We start from the raw sequence: 23,553 nt of genomic DNA on the forward strand, positions 1-23,553 counted from the left end.
AAACAACAACAACAATAATATTAGTTAAATTTTATTGCATATTACTATGAATCCTGCACTGTCCTAAGCACTTTATACACACACACACACACCCCTCTATATGCTTGGTACTATTATTATACCAGTTGAGAAAACTGAAACCTAAGGAAATAAACAACTTGCTGAAGGTTCTACGGCTGATTGGCTTTGGACAAAGCTTAGACAATTGGAGATGACCCATTCTTTGTAATAGTTGCATTATATTCTACTGTGGAGATATTCCATATTTGGATGTTCAATTCCTTGTTAATGAGCAGTTAAGTTGATTCAAATTTTTAGCTGTTTTGAACAATGCTTCCAGAATACCATTTAAAATACATCATTTCACATATGAGTATCTCTGAGTAATGATTTTCTAAAAGTTGAACTTTTGAAGCAAAGGGTATATGCATTTTCATCTCGATAAAGAGCCAACTGCCCTTTGATGATCTACCAATATTTCGTAGCAGGACTTAGTTTTAACAGCTAATTACTTTGTCTCTTAAAGTGAACTGATTGGTCTACATCCTCATCCCACTGCCTGAGGAGGTAAACTAGAATTGCTTGTGCTTCTGTGGGTGTGGGTCTGGTACCCACTGTCAACAGCAGATTTTATTGGCTAAAGATAGGAAACCTAGGACATGATGATTGTGTTTCAGCTCTGTATTATATGTTTACAATTCCAAGCATCCCTGAAGTAAAGGTCCTGTGTCATAAATGAGGAAATCAAAATTTAGAAAAATACTTGGAGAAAGAAACAGGATTTTTACAGACTCCAAAATGAGGCTTTTCATGTTTTTATACTGCTTCCCCCTTAAAAATACACACTGATGTATTGCCTTTGAATCAACTATTATCAGAGTAGACTGATAAGGTTACAAATAGAGTAATAAACATATGAGCTAAATTTAAGTGGTGAGAAGGCTTTAATTATTATGTGTCTCAAGTGAATCAACCCTAGTGCAGAATGTAAACAAAAAAGTGTAAAATAATCCTATTACATCCTGTTGCTGCACTCACTGAGAAGACATTTTCTTATCTCAAAGCTGATTTTCACTTCTCTGTTAAAGGTCTGGGATCTCAATGGCTGTTGTCACCACATACTCAATGTTGGGCAAGAGGGAGCTGTGGATATTTCACACATCCTGGTTCTTAAGAAGACAATCCTGGTTACAGGCTGGGACAGGTATGATAGACTTCATGCAAAACTGTAGGAAGGTAAAAGGAGAGAGTTTTATAATCCCCTGAAAAAGTGGGACCGGCTACTCACTCCAGTATTCTTTCCTGGGAAATCCCATGGACAGAAAAGCCTGGTGAGCTACAACCCATGGGGTTGCAAGAGTCAGACACGATGTAGAGATTAAACAACCACCACCACCACCACCACCACAAAAGGAAAAAGAACCCAGCAATCCTGTTTTCTGAGTCTTCAACTGATTTGATCCTAATTCTGAGTCTTTAACTTGCTGGTGTCCTTGATAACTGAAACTGTTTGGAACTGGCTGGATGCTTAGCGAATAAAATATTTTGAGATCATGTAGCTTGAGCAGCTTTGAGAAGTGTTAGCAGGGCTTTCTCCTGGCTTTAGGAACCTGTCTTTTTCTTTAACCATTCCAGATAGAAACATAATACCACTTCCTGAGTGTTAAATCCGAAACCTTCCCAAATTTTACAATCAATAAATTCTTAATGTATAAACGTCATCCCTTCAACTGTAAAAGGAGCTCATTCTTCTCTTCATAGTTTCAGCTGCAGCACAAGAGGGGAGCAGCCTGCTGAAATCTGTGTTAGCACCTCCGTCACTTCAGTGTAGAGAAGGGCCTTTCACATTGCACTTACTGTTTTCAAAGAGCAATTTTTCCATTTCATTATAACGAAAATTTATTTGCTTTCCTCATTTCCTGAGAGAACTAAGGGATCACAAACAGGGCCTTTTCTATGGCATTGTATAAGCCCTAAGAAAATTAAAGTGTGATATGTTTCAAAAATATATTGTCCATAAATTCAACGGTTCAAGAAATACTGCTCTAATAGGTAATTTGCCCAAGATTATTCACTATAGAAATATGATCTTAATGGTTTGAAGCTAGGATTAAATCAAATTTTATGCCTAGAAAACCAGCAATATTTATCTGGGGATTTTTATCAAGCATAGGGAAGGCTTGTGTCTAATGCAAACATGAACATACTAGACTAGACTAGAGAATACAGTACCACACAGAGCTTAGTTTTCAGAGGTAGCTTGAATATAAGGAAAGAAAGTATAGCTCAGATTATTCTACTTGCTATTGAGAACTAATTTAATCATCCTCACCTTTGAAAGAAATCTTCTTCATATCCCTGGGAGCAATCACGATCCATCAATGACTCGCAACCTCTCCGGTAGACTATGGCCTAATGCTCTCTATAATTAGGCTATGGCAATGAATAAGTGGAATTATCTAATATCATGGCAGAGTAGATGTGTAATATACAGCCAGTTCACTTTAATTTTGCACATATCAAAAAGAGCTTTAAAATTAATGTGTTGGTCAAAACTGCGGAGACACCATTTTCTTAGTCATATTTTTTAGACATCCGTGGTTAAAAATTAGCATCAAATGTAAGGCTTTTTTTTTTTTAATTGGTCACAGGGTGAAATTTCTAAAGTTTAGATATATAGAGTAATTTAAAAGTGATTTAAAAAGAACACCCAATGATCTGATCTGTATTGGGGGTGATCAATTTCTATAACCCTGGGGAGGAATTTTGGGGGGAGATTGAAATGAGTGGAGGAAAACATCACTCTTCTCATTTTTCTCCATCTTTTCCACCTTTCATAAGGTTGTCAGGACTTGGATCCTGTAGTTGGAATTGCAAGTTGAATGACTATGTTCCCAGTTATATTGTTTTACTTTCATATTGATGAATTTGAAAATGATATTTTTATATTTTTTAAGCAAGATGTCTTACATTAGAATGGATTTTGCAAGATTTTTGCAGGGTCCTTTTTTTTTTTTTTTTTTTAACCAAGAGGCATTTAACAAAGGAGGCAAGAAAACAGGTAAGTTGTTTGGTTATGTCTTGGGGAGGATAGTCCATTAAGCCAACTCCCTAATAGTTTAGTGACTTGAGAAGAAATAAGTGGAAGTTTGAGAGTCTTTATTAAGCTTTCTTTAAAATCCAGAGGAGGCTGTTAAGTTATACTGTAACTTTAACTTTAGGCTCTATTTAAATAAAGAAATTGGTCTGATAATTCTGTCCAAGATGGAATAGAAATTACATTTATTGAGTTTGGTACATAAATATGCCATCAATTTATTTTATTCATAGAGCTTTGTAGCATTATGCACTTTACATACATTATCCAACTTAATCCTTAGCTTCATCTTGGAAAGCAGGCAACATTTTGTAGATATCTCTAATCTCTGTCTTCAGCTCTTATCTTTCTAAGCTCACTCATCTGTTTGCTTGCTGGATGTATCTGACTGTGATCCCAAATTCTTCATATTCTAAACTGAGTGTATTATGCATAAAAGTGAAAGTGATAGTCATTCAGTCATGTCCAATTCTGTACAACCCCATGGGCTGTAGCATACCAGGCTCTTCTGCCCATGGAATTCTCCAGGCAAGAATACTAGAGTGGGTAGCCATTCCCTTCTCCAGAAGATCTTCCTGACCTGGGGATCGAACCCGGGTCTCCTGCATTGCCGGCAGTTTGTGTATAGTCTGAGCCAACAGGGAAGCCCACTTTATTCATTCCCTTTCCCTAAACCTGCTTTTCTCTTAGATTCAGAGCTTCAGTTAATAGCTAGACATCCTGGTCATCCACCTGGTCATCTTTCTTATTCAACTTCACAATCAAGTAGTCACTAAGCCTTATCTCTTTTCTAGTCTAAATATTTTTTTTTCAAATCTATACTAGATTTGAAATACTATACTAGTATACTAGACTGTATACTTCAGAGCATCATCTCTATGTACATGAATGTCACAACCTTCTCATTTGTCCTTTTCTCTAGTAAATGTCTCTCTTTTACCTCTTAAATAGATTTGCTCATTTTAATGATTTCTACAGTGATTTCTTTCTACAATACCATATATCTATGTCACTTCCTTGGTTCAATGATTTTTGAAATGTCTGCAACAAAAAACCAAAGCTCCCTGTTTCCCAGACCTATTCTGAGCTTCATTTGTACACTCCATTCTTGTGTACATTCTAAACTCAAATAGAAACCTGCTGTTAGAGTGTTCCTATATAAGCCGTACCATTTCACGCTCCCGTTCTCTCCCTTTATCTAGAAATCTCTCTCCAAACATTTTTCATGTAGTTAATATTTATTCTTATTTGAAGTCTTGTTCATGTATCTTTTCTACCAGAACCTTTCTCTTTGCTGCTACAGTGGAAATATGCCATTGTCTCTGTGCTTTCTAATTTCTGCACTTTACTTAACCTAGGAACATAAATACTGAACATCTAGTATGTATGTATGTCTAATATATGCTTATTAGATGTTATATGATACTTGTCAAATGACTCAATTAACATTTATTGAATAAATAGGAAATCTGAAGATTAAAGAGATTAATTACCCATGGTCACACTCCAAATAAGAGGAAAACAAAATTGATATTCAAATCTATTGTTTCATTACAATAAGCCTGAAAGTCAAGTATTACCAATTCTCTTTCACAAAGGAGGAGGCGAGGCTTGATGAGTAACCTGGTCAAAACTAGTAGGCAGCTGAGTTAAAAGTCTATGCCAAAGTGCATGCTTTTTCTACCATTCTTGAACTACAGATGGAGTCATTAAATCATGGGAGATCAATTGCATTCTTTTAAAGAAATGATTTGACTAAGTTGATCAGGTCAATCAAAGCTAATGAATCAGTTTTGTGTATTTGAAGGGAAAAAAAATACCACATATTATCAACTTAATAATACCTCAGAATTTTATCTTACCATGATTTTCCCCTTTCCTTTCCACAAATATCTTTAAAATACACCTAGATGGAAAACACGGAGTTAGGAAACATGGTGTGCTGAATGTGGAAAAGCAGGATTCTTTCGCTCAAGGGCATCACATTCTAATTGAGGAGTTGATGCATGCAAGGCAGGATATGGAAAACGCCCCTTTCCGCTAAGCAAAGCCTGAATCAGAGAGCCCACTGGGTTGTTTAGGAATATGGCCATTCATATCTAGAGACTACTTCCACCAGAAAAAAGAACCCAAATTCAGAAATTCTGCAATATGTTTCTTATCATCTTAAGCAAAATGTACTGAGAGACAAAACTGTAAATTGACATTGCGTCAGTTAAAAAATACTTGGTTAAATACCTAACCATGTTTATGTTGGTAAAACTAAGTGAAGAGATGATCAACCATCTCTGCATTTGTTAAGTAGTCATATAATATGTATAGTTCTGGTAAAATCAAATAAATGATCATAATAAAGTTTAAGATTTTATCTTATTTTTATCTTAAATTTATGCCCCAAAATTTTATGATTCTATATTTACAACTCTCTATAGAAATAAAAATAAGTTCTTCATTTATTTCTCTTCTTTCAGTTAAAGGAGAAAACTTTGTTTGTGAAGGTTTTATGTCTGTAAAATATATAAATACTTATATAAATACATATATATAATATATAAAGACATAAATTCAGAAAAGAATTTTTCATGTAATTTCAAATAATTCTGAAAATATGATTGATAGTAGCATTCTTCACAGAATTCTTTAAAAAGTAGGTGCTCAATAAATCACTGTTGATATAATTCTATTTCTAAAAGTATTTTTAAAGGGAATTGAGATTAGGGATTTGAAGTTTCTCAACAATAAAACTTACCTATCACAAGATATTAAATTCTTAAAATGATTGCCTTGCTAAAGAACTGTATGTAATCTTATATATGACTCAATCGTTTTTTATTATTAGGATGAGAATCCAAATGAGCACTTCCAAAGCTGTGACTTATTCTGGATAATCTTGTTGGAGGCTGGATGGGGGCCAGTATGTGTGAAATTCACAAATAACCCTCAAGACTAACTCTGTCATGGTTTCAGTACCCAAAATTGGGCTCCACAAATTTTAGGAAAAAGCATGAAAAATAACTGATTTATTTTGAACTCATTCCCTATCTTTGAGATAACCTTTTTATCCTAAAAACAATGGATATCTTCTTTTGGACTAACAGGACATGAACAATTAACCTCTGAGGGAACAGATGTGTAAAACACATGTCTGACTCTGTGACCCCATGCACTGAAGCCTGCCAGGCTCCTCTGTCCATGGGATTTCCTAGGAAAGAATACTGAAGTAGGTTGCCATTTTCTTCTCCAGGGGATCTTCCCAACCCAGGGATCGAACCCATGTCTCTTGCATCTTCTGCATTGCTAGGTGGATTCTTCTCCCAACTGTGCCACTGAGAAGCCCCAAGAGAACAAATAATTGACTTTGTTCTTTTGTTCTCAATGCGACAATTTCTACATGATAAATTTTGGTAAAATTTATTATCCTATCTCATTCATCCTAAAAGAGATTGTTTTTTAACACATTAAAAATTATTTTTTTGCTCTTGTCAGGCAAACTGATTTTGCTTTCTCAGAACTGGTCATCATATCTAAATTCTGAATTAGAGATAAGGCCGTCTTCAGAAGAACACAGTGACTCAGTAGCCGTCCTCCCAGGACTTCAGATGTGAGGTGTGGAATGGAACTAGTAACCTCCTTCAATGTCAGAAAGAACAAATCTCTCAGACTCTTAAAATGGCCTAAAAATTGGCTCGTTCTACACTTCAATTTTACTCTTGGCAAAAGTACAAATTTAGAAAAAAGTTATCTTGGAAATGTACAAAGTAAGAAATACAGTGTGGATTCTGAAGGTATTTTAAGGATAACTGTCATTTCAAATGAAAGTTTCAGGTTAGGTTTCAAGGGAAAGTTGGCAGCTAATTAACTTCTCACCACTGTGACATACAAGGTCAAATATCAGAAAGGCTACTTTTTATATCATGTTATGAAAAGGATTTTGTGCTTTGGGGTGTACTCCTTAAGTATATCCAGTTAAAATGGTAGCTTGGCAAAAAAGACAACTGACATTAAATATAAGTGGAGAGATAATAGAGGAGATATGGATTGACATCTTCCATCTCACTCCCACCTCATACTCTCCCTTATCAAAAGGTAATCTCTTCAATCAAACATACCCATAGGTAAAGAGTAAATTTTAAATATATACATATAAAACTCTTACAAAATTCACAACAATTTCAGAACTGCAAATTACCTTGCTTATACTATCTTGTATTACTAAACCTTGTATTAATACTATTAAAATAACATTAATATTAGATTATTGATTTAATAGATAAAGTAATTCGTATATTGATTCAGCAAAGTTTTATGAAATGCCTATTATTTTCTAGGTACTATTTTGGGCACTACTGATGCCGAGAGGAAAAAAAACAAAATCTTTGCTCTCCTAGAGCTTACTTATGGTAGGAAAGACAGAAAAGAATCAGACAAATAGATATAGATCCCAATATCACATAATGATAATGTAATCAAAATGATGTAGGTGAGGAATGAGAGACTCAAGGAACTCTTTAGCTTGGATGGTCAGGGAAGGCTTCCCCAAGGAAGAAACATCTGAGCAGAGAATTTTTCATCTGATCATTTGAAAATATTTATTGAATATGCAATATGTGTAGGTCACTACGATTGCTACTCAATATGTGTAGGTCACTATGATACAGTTGTAGAATAAAACACGATCCCTGATTTCTGTGAACTTACATTATAGCAGAGGAGCAGAGACTATATAATATGAATTAATGTTGTGAGTAAAATATAAATTATGTAAGAGATCAGAAGAGGGATATATTTCTTTCAACACTAGTTATTAAGGAAGCCTACAGAACAAGATAGTACTTAATGAATGGGTGTATAGACAGGTAGTGTGGGTATGTGTGTGGAAGGAAATCCACGGAGGGATGGAAGAGCCCACTGTGAATAAAAACAAAGCAGCTAGAAATGCAAAACCTATTTAGAGAGCAGTATATGACCAACCTAGACAGCATATTAAAAAGCAGAGACATTACTTTGCGTCAAAGGTCCACCTGGTCAAGGCTATGGTTTTTCCAGTGGTCATGTATGGATGTGAGTGTTGGACTGTGAGGAATGCTGAGCACCGAAAAATTGATGCTTTTGAACTGTGGTGTTGGAGAAGACTCTTGAGAGTCCCTTGGACTGCAAGGAGATCCAACCAGTCCATCCTAAAGGAGATCAGTCCTGGGTGTTAATTGGAAGGACTGACGCTGAAGCTGAAACTCCAATCCTTTGGCCACCTCATGAGAAGAGTTGACTCATTGGGAAAGACCCTGATGCTGGGAGGGATTGGGGGCAGGAGGAGAATGGGACGACAGAGGATGAGATGTCTGGATGGCATCACCGACTCGATGGGCATGAGTTTGAGTAAACTCCGGGAGTTGGAGATAGACAGGGAGGTCTGGCGAGCTGCGATTCATGGGGTCGCAGAGTCGGACACGACTGAGAGACTTAACTGAACTGAACTGAAGAATATTGCTTAGGTCTTCCTGAATGGCACAGGTGGTAATGAATTCACCTGTCAATGCCCAAGATGCAGGAGATGCAGGTTCAATTCCTGGATTGGGAAGATTCCCTGGAGGAGGAAATGGCAACCCGCTCCAGTAGTTTTGCCTGGAAAATCCCATGGACAGAGGAACATGGTGGGATACAGTCCATGGGGTCGCAAAGAGTCAGACACTGCTGAGCAACTAAACACACACACACACACACACACACACACAGGAGTACTGATTGACTTGAACATGAGATGTGCTTCAGAAACAACCTCTAAGTACTCCTAATAGCTTAAAAGAGCTCCTGCAAGCAGGGAATCTATTTGAAACTTTGTATTCTATCTATAAAATCCAGGCGAATTTTACTTTCTATTACATTTATTCATCTATCCTTAATTTAATATAAAAATATTTTCTCCCAAACTCTTTGAGTAAAATGAACACTTGGGAAGGCATGCCAGTTTTACCTGTGGTTTCCAGTAGCCCTGTCAAACATTTAACTGGACATTGACATTTTACTTTAAAAACCAAGGACAGAAGAATAAATTTCTAAAATTTCTTTTAAATTTCTAAATTTAATTTCTTTAAATTTAAATTTAAAAAATTAGAAAAAATTAATTAAAAAATTTAAAATTTAAATTAAAATTTAAATTTAGTAATTATTTAATTTAATAATTTAAATTTAATAATTTAAAATTAATAATAAAAAATTTCTTTAAATTTCTAAAATTTCTAAAAGAGTTGATTGGATCCAAATATTATTGAGTATCAAATAATAGGTCCACACATTTGATTTTTGTCATGTAAGAAATGGAAAAACTAAGAAATATTTTTTTTAACAGGATAATAGCCTTATCTTTTTGATCATGCTGTTTTTCCGCACTGCTTGGAGTGACTTCCTCTTTCAAATCTTACCCATCTATTAGGGTTAGGCTCTGTACCCTATAGCACCGTGAGCAGGGACTTTTATGGAGAAACAAGAAATGTTTGTAGAATGAATGTATATGAAGTGCTCCTAAAAGTAATGATTAATCTGGTAGCAGGATGAAGGATGAACCAGAGGTGGGTAGCCTAGAGACAGTGAAATTTGTTAAGAGTCCTTTGCAATTGTTGCTGTGAGCTAGTGAGTGCTAAGCTAGGAAGCCGTCATTGATTATTTAAAATAAAAAGGAAGAAATGAATATATAACATCACAGAGGCAGAACCTGAGGATTTTATTTGACTAAGGAAGAGAAAGACGAGCAGGAATTTGGAATTCTGGTCTATTAACCAATTTGGGGAATTTAGTGAGTCCTCCTATGGAGGGAAGGTAGAAAATTTAGATTTTTGTTTTTTAGATTTTTTATATTAGTTGATGGAAACTAATGGAACTGTCAACTGTCAAATGAGGATGACTCAACACTGGAAAAAGTCATGAATTAAGATAGATTTAAGAGCCATGTGTATAGAAGTGAACTGGAAATTATGGTGGTATACAAAACCCCTGAACCAGCCCTTTTGATCAGAGAGAGGGGAGAGGAGGAATGATGGTCAACAGTGTCCATATTGAAAGGAGAAAGAGACAGAAGGAAGAGGAAACAGAGAACAAGGAGTGAAATGTCAGGGAGCAGGAAGAGAAGCAGGGCATTTGGAAACAGAAGAGTTTCCAGAACAAACTCATCCATCAGAGGGTGAGGGGTTTGCAGGGCAATTGGGAGACCTTTAGTGTGAGTGAAACAGAAGCAAGGTTTCAGAAAAGTGAAGAGAGAATGTGGGTGGAGACCCCAAGACTGGGGTTACAAATGCCCCTTTGAAGTGAGTGTGGCTCTAGAAGTGGGGAGAGGCTTGCCAGAGTTCAGTCAAGAGGAAACAGGGTGGTCCTATAACTTGATGCCTCCATCATGTAATTTTTAAGCTTCTCCTCTCCTCCCCAGGCATCAGGCATTTCATTCTCTGTCCTTTCGGATCTGTCCTCAAATTCACTGGTAATGCCTCAGGATACTGATCTTTAAAAAAACTACTATTTCTGTTGAAAAATCTTTGTCCTCCATCCCATTCCTTTGAAGCTGCATTTTCAAGGGTTCCACAAACAGTTCCTCAGGATGCCGTATGAGAAAGGACTCTGTGGTCAAGTAAGTCTGGAAAATGCCACAGGGAATATAAACATGTCAAATATCCTGGATGAGCTGATGAAAAGAAACTTTAATGATTTTGTCTAAACTATCCGATAGTACTTGTTCACAGACTCTGCTCTTTTGTATTGTTACTGCCACGAAACTCATAGTGGTTCCAAGTTGGAGACATTTTGTTTTAGGGCCTTGGTATTGGATGATTAATCTGATAAATGCACACATGTTTGGTATTAATGATTGTGAAAGGAAGATTAACCTTCTATATTCGTAATTTACCAGAGAATTTAAGAGAGACTTCAAAAGGAAGTTCAGTGTTGGGATTTAGCCTTATGGATGACAAGTAGGGATAAAGTTTTGGATAGCATCATCTTTTTTTATTTTTTAAAAAATATTTATTTATTTGGCTGTGCCAGATCTTAGTTGCAGGATCTTCGATCTTTGTTGTGGCACATGGGATATTTTATAGTTGCAGCAGGCAAACTCATTAGTTGCAACATGTGGAATACAGTTCACTGACCAGGAATGGAACCCAGGCCTTCTGCATTGGGAGAGTGGAGGCTTAACCACTGGACCACCATGGAGGTCCCTAGCATCATCTTTTAGACTTTTCAAATCATGCTATTCAACTGTTGGATGGCTACTCCGTATCTATATCACTTTTATATCCACGGCTAAATGCTATATCCTGTGTTTTTTTTTTTTTAACTAGGTCTATTACTGTGTTTCGACCTCAGAACTTCAATCAGTTTTTCATCCAGCCTGAAGAATGGAAGGGAGGAATTCAACACCATGATGATATATTATGTGCTGCATTTTTACCTCCACAAACTCTTGTTACAGGTTACTTGAATGTTCACTTGACAATCAGTGGTGAAAGTAGTGGTTTCCTTTGCTTCACTTTGAAAAAGCCTTTTCTCAACTACAAAATGAACAGGTTTCTTAAAGAAGCTGTCTTTGTACTTTAAATCATGTCCTTATCTTTAGGGCTGTACAACAGTGGTTACAAATATCAGCTCTGAAGCCTGGCTTCAGATCCTGGTTCAGATCCTGGTTCTACAACTTGCCACTACCTCATATTGAGCAAGTTATTTTGAAAAATACAATTTTCTCTGGCAAATAATAATTTATCAGCATGTTGGTTTATAGTGAGCATCGCATAAGATAATCTGTGTATGGGTTTAACCCAGTGCTTGCAATAAGCCCATCAGTAAATACTAGCTTTCATTTTCATTGTTCTTTTCTGAGGAGCAACATCAGGGTTGTTGGGTACAAATCACACTTCTGTCGCACTCAGATATTTCATTATAGGAACACCCTCTGGGCACAGTTTACCCTAAGTAATGTTGGTTAAAGACTGGTCTCACAAAAAGTCTATAAATCCAAGCTCTTGACAGGATCCATGGGCCTACTTTGATGTGGCATATTAAAGAGGATCAGAAATTGTTGAATTATTTCCAACCAAAGAAAACAATTTATAAAGACAGGTTGCACCATGAAATTATAAAGTCCATATTTTGAGAGCCTGATTTGTTTTATAGAACCAAAAATGTTATTAATTAAGAGGAATGAAAAATTACAGGAAAAGAGCTTGGATATCTATGAAGTGTTACCATATGAGGTTTCCTGCTTTATCTACACTTAGAGTTTTGTTGTTTTCAGAATTTCCAGGAGGGCCAACCCTGCAGTTGAATTTGCTCCATAGCTGCTGGAAATCTACCCTGCAGCACGTACCGTATACTGAAATGTGATGAAAATAAGTATCGCTGTGTAGTTGATATTGTAGAAGTGTCATAAAATACCATTGTAATTGTGGAATAAATAATCTCTTCTTTCACTTTCATTCCTTCAATCCTATGTGAACATGCTTGGTCAAACACTTTGCAAGTGAAACATTTTAAAATGATAGGAGAAGGTGGATGTTCCCATGAACAGCTAGCCCGTGGAAGCTTATCATCTTTGGCCAGTTTGTGAGTTACACAGGTTGCCTCTCCAGGACAATACAGAGTGCAGTAAGCATTACTTTCTTCTCTCTCCGAATCCCAAGAAGGACACCATCAGTATATACCACTCAGCTCTTGTCTTTTGCTCTCCTATTGATGTTGGCACTCTACTCACTAGGGAGCTCTTCTCACGGGGCTGCTGAGAACAGTGGTCTGAGTATGCGCTGCTCCTTCTAAAACCAGCTTGGTCAGACATAGCCTCACTGTTTGGACTTTTCTATGTTTTCTGTATGGAACAGTGTGAAAGGACTTGTGTAGGGAAAGTTCTAGGATTGGAGAAAGCAACATTCAATAAAGAACATAAAAGAGAAAAAATAAACAGAACACGCCCAACAAAAGAACAGATGTAGGAAACAGAAACCTAGAAGGAAAATTCGTTTGCCCTCAATAATAAACAAATAATATAGTAGTTATTAATACTATTTCAGTATTTGTAATATTCTAGGCAGTAGGTGCTTTTCATTCTTCAGACCATAAATTTATTTATCAGTTAATAAATAAATAAATAAATTTATTAACCCATTTTTTAGGTGAGGAACTTGTGGCATCAAGTTAAGTTAAATAACTTGCCAAGGTTACACAGCTGGTAGGTGGTAGAATCAGGACTCAAACTGATAAATTACAAAGTCTTTATTCTGAATCCTTTCTTACCACAGAATAAAAAAAGATATTATAATAATCTCTATTAAACTTACTGAATGGTATTTTGTGAAGTTTCCAATTTCTAAAGTTTAATAAAAACACTAGTAATTACTATTCATTCATGTCTCCAAATATATAGAGAAAACTTACAAAGTGCCAGATTCCATGTAAGTTATTATGATAATGATTTCTTCTAATTGTTGTTGCTTGTATTTTCTATCTAACTTTCTGGTAATTTCTATTCTCTGTCTTGGCTCCTGTAGGGAGTTATGATGGAGAAATTGTTCTGTGGAACAGCAGCACAGAAAATGCTCACTATGTCCTTCACCCTGATTATCAGAGGCTGCTAAAATCAAAATCGAGTGAGTGCAAGTTTGAAACTAAAATAATGTGGCCTGGTTGTTTGTGCATGGGCCTGCTGCAGCTTGCTTCTGAATTATAGATGATTGGCTGTAAGCGCAAGGGATTAGTGATACCGTTGTCTTGTCAAAGTGACTAAAAAGAACCTTGAGATTTACTTGGCTTAGCAAATTCTCCATGGCTTGCTGTTTCTTTTCTTTATGCTACATCAGCGTTTCTGAATTACTGACAGCGGGGAACAGGACTCTCATTTTTATCTAACTTATTTTTGCCAATAAACCTCACCAAATTGCCTTTGAGTGAACCTTGGGTACTCCTTGGTAGGAAAATGGGAACTTGTGTTCACTTGATAGGCTGCTCAGGCTTAGTGTAGAGCTTGTATTAAATATTATGCCACCTGGAAATCTTAAATTATTTCTTGCTTTAGAAAACTGTGTGGAGCATTAGATGGAATTATATTGTATTTTATGGAAGTTTAGCAGAGCAGATGAATATTTCATGCTTAAGCAAAATGTCTTGACAATTGTCTTTCACATTTTATTTTAGTTTCCTTAGATACTAAAGGTTTTTCCTTAGACTAATTTATTTGTGTAATGAATATGTCATACCTCATGTCCCAGTGAAGTTCTGTTGTATCAATTGGAAGAACTCACAGAGACTGAATTAGATTAGGAAAGGACTGGTCATCAGATACACTTTTGCATGTGTGTGTGTGTGTGTGTGAAAAGCTGAGGGAATAATCTGTTAGGAGGAAGAAAACTAACATCAGAAATTTGGAGTTTACTTGGCTGCAGGCAAGAAACTCTGACTTGCTTTGTTTTCAATACAAAGAGCTCATCATTAGGGTTCATTTGAATCCTCCATTGAGAAAGTGGAATTCTGCCTCTTTGCTGCATCGGCCCTCAAGGGAGTAGTCTTGTTCTCACAGCAGACTTAATTGTGGCACAGAGAGACAGATAGAAAAGAAAAGCAGATAATATCAAATTTTTAAAAGACACAAGAAGCATTGCTGTAGATTTCTTGCTTTGAATGTTTAGGTTCTCTGTATAGGTTTTTCATAAGTATGCTCAGACTATTTATAGATTCTGAGATGAATATCCCCAGTTTTTATTAGTGTAATGTGAAGATGGTGTCATTAGATCATTGAAGTACCATTAGGGATATCCTTTTCAGGGTAATTCACTAACAAATAATATTGCTTAAAAATGATGATTTAAATACATAGTCATTATATCTCAAGTTCATTAAATTATTTACAAGCTTAATATTAATGATTAATAAGTTGAAAATGCCATGATATTGGGTTCACATTTGTCTTGAACATATCCGTATCTCTAAGATATTAGCAGGGACTACAAAATGAAGTCCTTATTAATTCATATCAAGGAAAAACACAGTAAACTTATATGGAGTATGAGAAACAAAAATGGAATCAAACTGTGAAGTTGAGGTTGAGGAAGTGAACAACAGGGGTCTCCATGGATGTTGACTGGAAGCCCATTGTAAGACGTGGGGTCATCAGAGACTGTGATGGGGGTGGCCTATTGTTTTTCATCTCTGTTTGAAGAGCAGATGTTTCTATTCATTAAGCCACCTGGCTTGTCTCCATCTCAGATGCAGGGCCTCAAAAGCTTCTTGGTGCTGGGAGAAGCCCCTCTACCCATCCCACCTATGACCAGGCTACCCTGGGAGCCTGTTCCTTTGAGATGGACACTGAGTGCAATCATGCTGTTATGAGGCTTTGCTTCCTTGAAGCAAGAAAAAACATCACAGGGACAGGTAAAATATATATTTATATTTTGACTATAGACTGCTTTGATATATTGTAAAATACTGGGACAGGGAACAGTGAAGAAAGTTCAGTCTAATTCAATCCAGGTCTTGTAAAGTTTGACTGCATCTAGCCAACAGTCAGGACCAGATTATAGAAGTCACAGGCCATGGCCAACTAGGTTAAGTTTCAGGAGGATGGGTCCAGGAGCGGAAGCTAGACCAGACTCTGCCAGGCATTTATACAATGTTGTGTATGTCAGGATCAGAGAGAAAAACTCTGGGCAACAATCAGAATTGAAGAAAACCTGTGACAAACCTAGACAGCATATTAAAAAGCAGAGATGTTACTCTGCTGACAAAGTTCTGTATAGTCAAAACTATGGTTTTTCCAGTAGTCATGTATAGATGTGACAGTTGGACCATAAAGAAAGCTGAGTGCTGAAGAATTGATGCTTTTGAACTGTGGTGTTGGAGAAGACTCCTGAGAGTCCCTTGGACAACAAGGAGATCCAACCAGTCCATCCTAAAGGAAATCAATCCTGAATATTCACTGGAAGGGCTGATGTTGAAGCTAAAGCTCCAATACTTTGGTCACCTGATGCAAAGAACTGATTCCTTAGGAAAGACCCTGATGCTGGAAAAGATTAAAGGTGGGAGAAGAAGGGGATGACAGAGGATGAGATGGCTAGATGGCATCACTGACTCAATGGACATGATTGAGCAAGCTCTGGGAGTTGGTGATGGACAGGGAAATCTGGCATGCTGCAGTCCATGGGATTGCAAAGAGTCAGACATGACTGAGTAACTGAACTGAACTGAATCTAGCCATGGCATAGATTTGTTAGGTATAGGGCTCAGCCTGGGCTTTCCTGGTGGCTGAGATGGTAAAGAATCCACCTGCAATTCAGATCAGGGTTCGATCCCTGGGTTAAGCAGACCCCTGGAGAAGGGAATGGCAACTCACTCCATTATTCTTGCCTGGGAAATCCCGTGGATAGAGAAGCCTGGTGGGCTCCAGTCCATGGGGTTGCAAAGAGTTGGACACAACTGAGCAACTAAGTATATAAGCACAGGGCACAGCATGAAATACGCTCCAAACACATGAGCCAAAGCCTACCTGGGGTACAAGAGCTGCATCTGAGATGACCACACTGGCAGATGTTATCAACATGGACTAGGAGAAAATAGTGAGAAACTCGGAGATTGGAAGCTATAGTGAAATTTGAAATAGCTGCTGCTAATTGCTGATCCCAGGTCATGAGAACTGACTGCTCTTTGTCTTAATATTTTTGGTGGGGGTTAGTAGGTAATCTGGGTGTCTATACCAACTGTGCATCCTTTTCAGAATACGACTGGTTAGAGCTGCTTCTAAGATACATGCTAACATATGATTTACCACAGTTATTTGATATTATAATAGATGAAATAACTATTTGCTTAATTTCCCTTTTGTCTTCAGTGGTGATGTAAACGTGGCATTGATGCAGCCTGCATCTTCCCCAAATAAAAATCTGCTTCTGAGAGCAATGCATATTTTTTACTTTTCTTCTAAAAAAGTAATTTTTTAACTTTAGAAGTATTTTTCCTTAATGTTAGGAATCTAGATCTATATGTATTATATGACTGAAAAAAGAAATAAACATATCTGAACCCTGTTTTCCATATTCACCTTCTCATATTCAATTTGAAGATGGAAAATCTGCATGATTTTCATGTAAAATTTTTCTGCATTAAAAATCAATAAAGGTACATACCCATTAGAGTTCTAGAATCATTGTGGAATATTTAGAATAGACCTTGAAATGGTTAGAGTCTAAAACTTTCTATTTTCCAGAATGCACCTACACTCACAAAATGAACTGTTATCCTGAAATTGCTCTCATTTCCTCAACACTAATTCTTTTTAATGTTATCAGTATTCCCAAATTGTTTCCACTGAAGCGGCTTCATACCATTATTTCTACCTTAAACAGATACGATTGTTAATAGGCAGCTCATTTGTGAAGCAAATTGGAAGTCATCTACAGATTTATCAAATAATAATAGGAACTTTGCCACAGAAGAATAATTTAGGTAAAGTACTTCTACATGCGTATAAAAATGGAAAATGAAAAGGTTAGTTCTAGGCCTATGAACCAAAAAAGTGTTCCATAAGGACTTACAATGATTTCTTGATGAAAGATTAAGAAGCAAGCTCATAAGTAGCATTCTAAGCATATGCCTGCATAGAGAAACCCATAGTTGTGATACTATAACTATACATATATGCATAGCCAGTTCTATGCATGAGGAATTTTATTACTTTGGTATATGTGTTTAATGGGTAGTTAAGAAAGATGGATTTTCTGTAATTGAACTATTATCATAATGTTTAAATTAATATTTTGTAAGTTTGTCTGAAGTAACAGATCAATTTTATTAAAATTTTGAAACCCAAATAATATAAAAATAATGAATGAAGGAGTGGTAACTAGATCTTATAGAACATCTTACGTATCCTGTCTCACTTAATACTGAGCACAAACCAGTGACACTTTCATAGGGCTTTTCCCAGTGTATATTTGAGAGAATCAGAGTGCTGGGAATTGATCTCAGGGCTACTCACCTGTCCGACATCCATATGCTTTCAACGGGAAACTGATGAGGAAGTTGTTTCTTGTGTTTGTAGTTTCCTAATTAGGTGTTCTCATATATTAGGGGGAGCCAACCTGGTATCATGTGGAGGATCTGGGTATGTCAGATTCTGGGATACATTTAAGAAGCAACTTTTGGCTGAATTTTTGGCTCATAGTGGAGTTGGTTCTATTATTATGTCTACTGATAAATCAAATCGATACCTCGCCACAGGAGATCTGGAGGGGTGGTTAAAAATCTGGAATATAGAGGTATGTTGAAAAAATTCTCACATTATCATTGTTATTTTTGATTGTCTTTTGTTTCAGATAATTATGAATCAGGTCTTGTCTGTTTCTAGATAACGGAAGAAACATTCAATATTTTAAAGAAAACTTATGTATTGATCAGAGACTTCTTTAAATACTTCATTGAAAGAAACAGATTTTACTCAATATTGAAAATCCTCTATTAATATAGAGTCAGGTCAGTCTCCCAATTTAGGAATGCAGTATTGTTAGTACGGTACTGCAGCATTGTTTGAGAATAAATAGTTAAGATATGCCTCATTTTAAATGAGATAGTAAGCATAATCTAAATAGTGTACTGGCCTTTTATCTAACATTGTTGTCACCCTGAGTTTGTTTGGGATTTTTTGTGTCACTGCTTACCTGCTCAATTTTCTAATAATACCATAAAATTGTATAATATGTGACTACCTATACATGATAAAGTTCATCCACTTTATCTAATAGCTGACTTTACTGCTTATATTTTTCTATCCTTTCATTCCCCATCCTTCCTTCCTTTCTACTTCTCAAGATAGTCGAATCAGTTAGAAACCTTTTCTTGAATGTGAACACTATTTTTCTAACCTCTGTTATCATGAGCTATTCTTTTGCATTTTTATCACAGATTGCTGTTCCCAAATGCACCTTTTTTCAATTTCTGTATCAGACTTAAAAAAGTGCTATATCACTGTAATCATTTCATATTTGGACATTTTAGAATTCTGGCGTGTCTTTTCATTCAGGAGTACTGTCTTAATTCCAGCAAGAACAAACTCACACAGGCCCCAACTCTGATAAGATCGTTCCGACCTCACGAAGACTGGATAAGCTCCTTAGAGATGTGTGAGCCGGGCGGCCGCTTGCTGATTCTCTCTGCCTCTGCAGACTGCAGCGTTTGTGTGACTGATGTCTGTGGTGTTCCTGTCCAGATCTTTGGTCAGGTAGAAATATTGCTTCTTTACTATTCTAATATTTACCTGACATTTAGTATGAACTTGGCCTGGTTTCCATTTGAATCTCATCGGCTATTAAAGTTCATTAGTCTTGAAAGAAGTGACTTCCATTTCTGCAACTATAGCTCCAGGCCTCCCTTATTAACCATGGCAGTTCCATCAAGTAGAGGACACCGGAGACATGGAAAGATGGGGGACCTAAGCAGCTTAAAATATGTAAGGATTTCTGAGCAAAATTTCTCCTCCAAAATAAATGGATCTCTTCAGTTTCAAAATTCAGTAGAAATACAGTGTGGATAATTGTCCTGCATTACTATAAAATAGATGACTGTGACGGTCAGATAATAATCAGGCAATACTCAAATATAGAAAATTAAAAAAAAAACAAATCTTTTGTGGTCACTGTCTGATTTATTCCTGCCAAAATCGCATTCATTAATGTTTTCTGAGTTTTTCCTGTTCTAAGGTCTCTATGTGCATGTTATGTTGCTTCAGTAGTGTCTGACTCTCTGTGACTCCATGGAATGTAGCCCTGAGTCTCCTCTGTCCATGGGATTTTCCAGGCAGAAGTATTGGAGTGGGTTGCCACGCCCTGCTGCAGGGGATCTTCCTGACTCAGGGATTGAACCCTCATCTCTTATGTCTCCTGCGTCGGCAGGCAGATGCTTTACCACTAATGCCACGTGGAAGCCCTACATGAATTATTTCATGTAATCCTTATAATTGCCTGTCTCATTAGGGAGAAATGCTCATTATTCCCATTTTACATATGAGGAAACAGAGGCACAGAGAGTCTGAATCAATTGCTGAACTCACAGACACGAGTAAATGGTAGGGTTTGGCTTTGAATTCAAAGTGAATCATTTCACAGCTCTTCTTCCTCCCATGAAACTAAGCTCTGATTTATATGAGCCTACAAAAAATGGAACCAGAGGTCATGGAAGAAAGAAAATATTTATTGTCTCACGTTTCCTTTTTCCATTTGTTTTCATGGGAACTCAGTTCCGATTCCCTTTTGTTTGGGGAGCAATATAGCATTTTGTTCTATTTCAACCAGCACTGTTCAGACATGGTGGTATGAGCTCACCCAGGAACCTCAGTTTCTGTCTGGCTGGTTGACTTACTCCTAGTCAGCAGCCTTGGATGCCACTTCATGCCCTGAGTATGGTGGTTCCCTTCTTGCTGGAAGACAAAGTCTGTTGTTGTTCTTTTTGCGGGTCAGCTTGAGGAGGTCAACCTGCGCTGCCCCAGTCCTGTACAGCCCTTGAGCACATGGAGGGTGGCGGTGCATCAGAAAATGCTGGTAAACTGGCGGGTGGATTGGCTGGGTAGTGTGGGAGTTGCCACGTGACGCCCAAGATCTGTACAGCCTCTTCTGCTCTGTAAATAAGGCAAGTGCTAGACTTTTCTTAGCAAAAAGAGCGTCTGAGTGGGAACTCAAATGGGTGTGTGGGCAGTGGTGGTGAGGGAGACAGCGTGGGACACGGCTGGCATTCTGAACGGGAAAGGAGTCGAAAAGCTGTCTGGCAGCTCTAGAAGTTACTGCAATCCTGACACTGCTCTATGGCCTGCCGCGTGGGCTCTGGTAAAAGGAGATACAACGAAAGCAAGAGTCACCTGGCAGGTGTGTCTGGAGTATGAGTCCCTTTTGTGTGTGTGTGTGTGTGTGTTAGTCGCTCAGTTTTGTCCGACTCTTTGGACCCCATGGACCTTAGATGATGCTGAAGCAAGAAGTAGGACTGTTCTAGGTACGGGTGCCACAAAAACTGAGTCCAGAAAGCACAGTCTGCATGGAAATTTTATTCGAATTAAGAAATATATGCTAGCAAAACTGTTCATTTGTGCACCTTTGGTCATTTTCCATAGTTGTTTTATAAAGTCTTTTGTATTGCGAAGGACTTCAGCCTCAAAAAGCCTCCATGAAAATAGTTTGGTTTTATCCCTTCTGTTCAAGATAGGAAAAGAGCCACTAGAGCTGGGTAGTTTTAGAAAGTAAAGGCTGGCAAAGCAGGGGACAGCTGGGTTTTCTAGGCCCTTCTGCCTGAGCTTTAATTTTTTTCTTTTTTTTAAGAAGTCAATTTTATCAAGCTCTTGGATATGGTGCTGCTAGTTTCAAGGGCCATAGGAGGCAGTGGGAGGGGAGGGACAGGGAAAGGAGGGGAGGAACAAAAAGGAAATTAGTAGATAACTGGAAAAAAGCAACAGTGAACCTTCTTCTCATAGTTTGAGCAGCGGCCTGCTTTCACAGAAAGATGGTAGGCAGATGGAAATACTTAGATAAGAAGAGACTCCATTTGCAAGCATGACGAGGGTCAGAACAATATTTTCCTGGTCCAACTTGATTTGTACGGCATGGTGACCTTTGACCTATATTTGAATGTTGCAGTTGTCTTTTAGTTGAATTAATTTTGGTCTAGTCATTATAAAAACAAAAGGAAAGGCAATCATGTATTTTAATTTCCTTCATTAAGCCTTCATCTTCTGACCTCATTCAATTTGATTAAAGTATTTAAAATTTCATGTAATTGTGGTTCAATATATTTCATAAAAGAAGGTTTTTTTCTTAAAAACTGAATCAGTTTTACAACATAGCTATTGATCTGAGGTTGGTTTTCAAGTTAGATCTTTAAACGTAAGTAGTGTGCTATGTCTATTTCTAGAGTTGGAGAGATGGGGTGGGGATGTTTTATCTGTGGAGATACATTTATCCCAGGAAACTGTCAGATGATTGTGGTATAAAAAGAAGTGAGATGGTTCTTGTGCTTCTTCGGTGTCTACCTCACCACTGACCACTGTTGTGGTCTGCAGACCTTGTGTTCTGGCGCCCCCTCCTCAGCCGATGCTTCTGATACTCCGTGAATTTGATTGAGCTTATTCACCCAGTGTTTAAAATTTAAGTTGTCCATGATTGAACATGAGTTTTCATATGAGATCCGTATTTCTTACTTCTCTCGGAAAAGAACATATGTCATTCCCTAAGAGTAGCTATGGCTCCCTTTATGGAAAATGGGCTTACTCTAAGTCAGTGTGGTCCCATCTTTCTTTCCCTTTTGCTTATGAACACTGAGGCTGAATTTCATTTACTGTTTATCATCCTATGTGAGACCTGATCATTCACTGACACTTTATTCCTGGGCCCTGGAGGCATTCTACTCTGTAAATCCTTCCAACAAAGGTTGATCAGTTGCAGGTGAGATATGCTGGGGATCCCTAATGTTCCCTCATCATCCAGGCTGTGTTCCCTGAGGCATTCCTGTGGATGCAGTGTGATTTGGTAAAAGACAAATTATAACTTCAGAAAATTTGTGTTTGTTTCTTATGATGTATCCCTTTCTAATTTTATTAAACTTACATGTGTATGTCCATCTCCCTTTTAAGACTGTAAGCTCCTTGAGAGCAGGAGCCATATCTCCTTCATTTTTGATGTCCTGAGGACTTCAATTAAGAATCTAGCACATTTGGTCACTTCGCTCATGTCCGAGTCTCTGCTACCCCATAGACTGTAGTCTACCAGACTCCTCTGTCCATGGGATTCTCCAGGCAAGAAGACGAGTGGTTGCTATGCCTTCTTCCAGGGGATCTTTCTGACCCAGGGATCGAACCTGAATCTCTTATGTCTCTTGCATTAGTAGGCAGGTTTTTTACCACTAGCTCCAAGTGGGAAGCCCAAATGTTCAAGGAAAGTACATTTTATAAAAATAAATCTCTCTCTTTCTCTCTCTCTCTCTTTTTTTTTAGGAAAAGCATTGGCAACTTGAAAACTGTTTTTCTGTCCCTAAAAGAGACACTAATTTAATGGGAAATAAGACTCAAGAGAAAAGCATAAAGGGAATTCCCTTATTTTCTAAGGAAGAATCATGTTTAGACCCATCAAAACATTCGCTACTTGATAAGAAAACATACAGGTTAGTACACTTTACCTGTAAAGGGTAAAATTGGCCCCCAATTCCTTCTATGCTCTGTGGAATGTGTAATGACTACCTCAAGATTCCGCTCACATTCTGGTCATTGGTAGATGTGTGTGTGTGTGTGTGTGTGTGTGGCAAGGGAAGAGCTTATAGTCTTAAGCTCGTATCTGAGTCTTATTTCTTGTCTCTTTGTAATGATTGATTTCTATCCTGTCTTCTAGTCTTCTGTGTCTACACTCCATCATCAACTTAATTTTGGAAATTAACCCTTTTCTTCAAAAGCAATATATGTGTGTATGTGT

General features: G+C 37.3%; 1 protein-coding gene across 1 annotated transcript in view; it reads left to right on the forward strand.

Moving 5' to 3' along the window:
• Positions 1 to 23,553, forward strand: part of WDR49 (WD repeat domain 49) — a 169,992-nt gene that overhangs the window by 102,129 nt on the left and 44,310 nt on the right. The window contains exons 10-16 of the mRNA XM_065942875.1: positions 1,089 to 1,204; positions 11,422 to 11,552; positions 13,618 to 13,716; positions 15,329 to 15,493; positions 18,185 to 18,372; positions 19,134 to 19,331; positions 23,082 to 23,248. Of these exons, the coding sequence (XP_065798947.1) occupies positions 1,089 to 1,204; positions 11,422 to 11,552; positions 13,618 to 13,716; positions 15,329 to 15,493; positions 18,185 to 18,372; positions 19,134 to 19,331; positions 23,082 to 23,248 (1,064 nt within the window). The remainder of the gene's footprint in view (positions 1 to 1,088; positions 1,205 to 11,421; positions 11,553 to 13,617; positions 13,717 to 15,328; positions 15,494 to 18,184; positions 18,373 to 19,133; positions 19,332 to 23,081; positions 23,249 to 23,553) is intronic.

This window comes from Muntiacus reevesi, chromosome 8 (assembly GCF_963930625.1).
Source record: "Muntiacus reevesi chromosome 8, mMunRee1.1, whole genome shotgun sequence".
Classification (NCBI taxonomy): domain Eukaryota; kingdom Metazoa; phylum Chordata; class Mammalia; order Artiodactyla; family Cervidae; genus Muntiacus; species Muntiacus reevesi.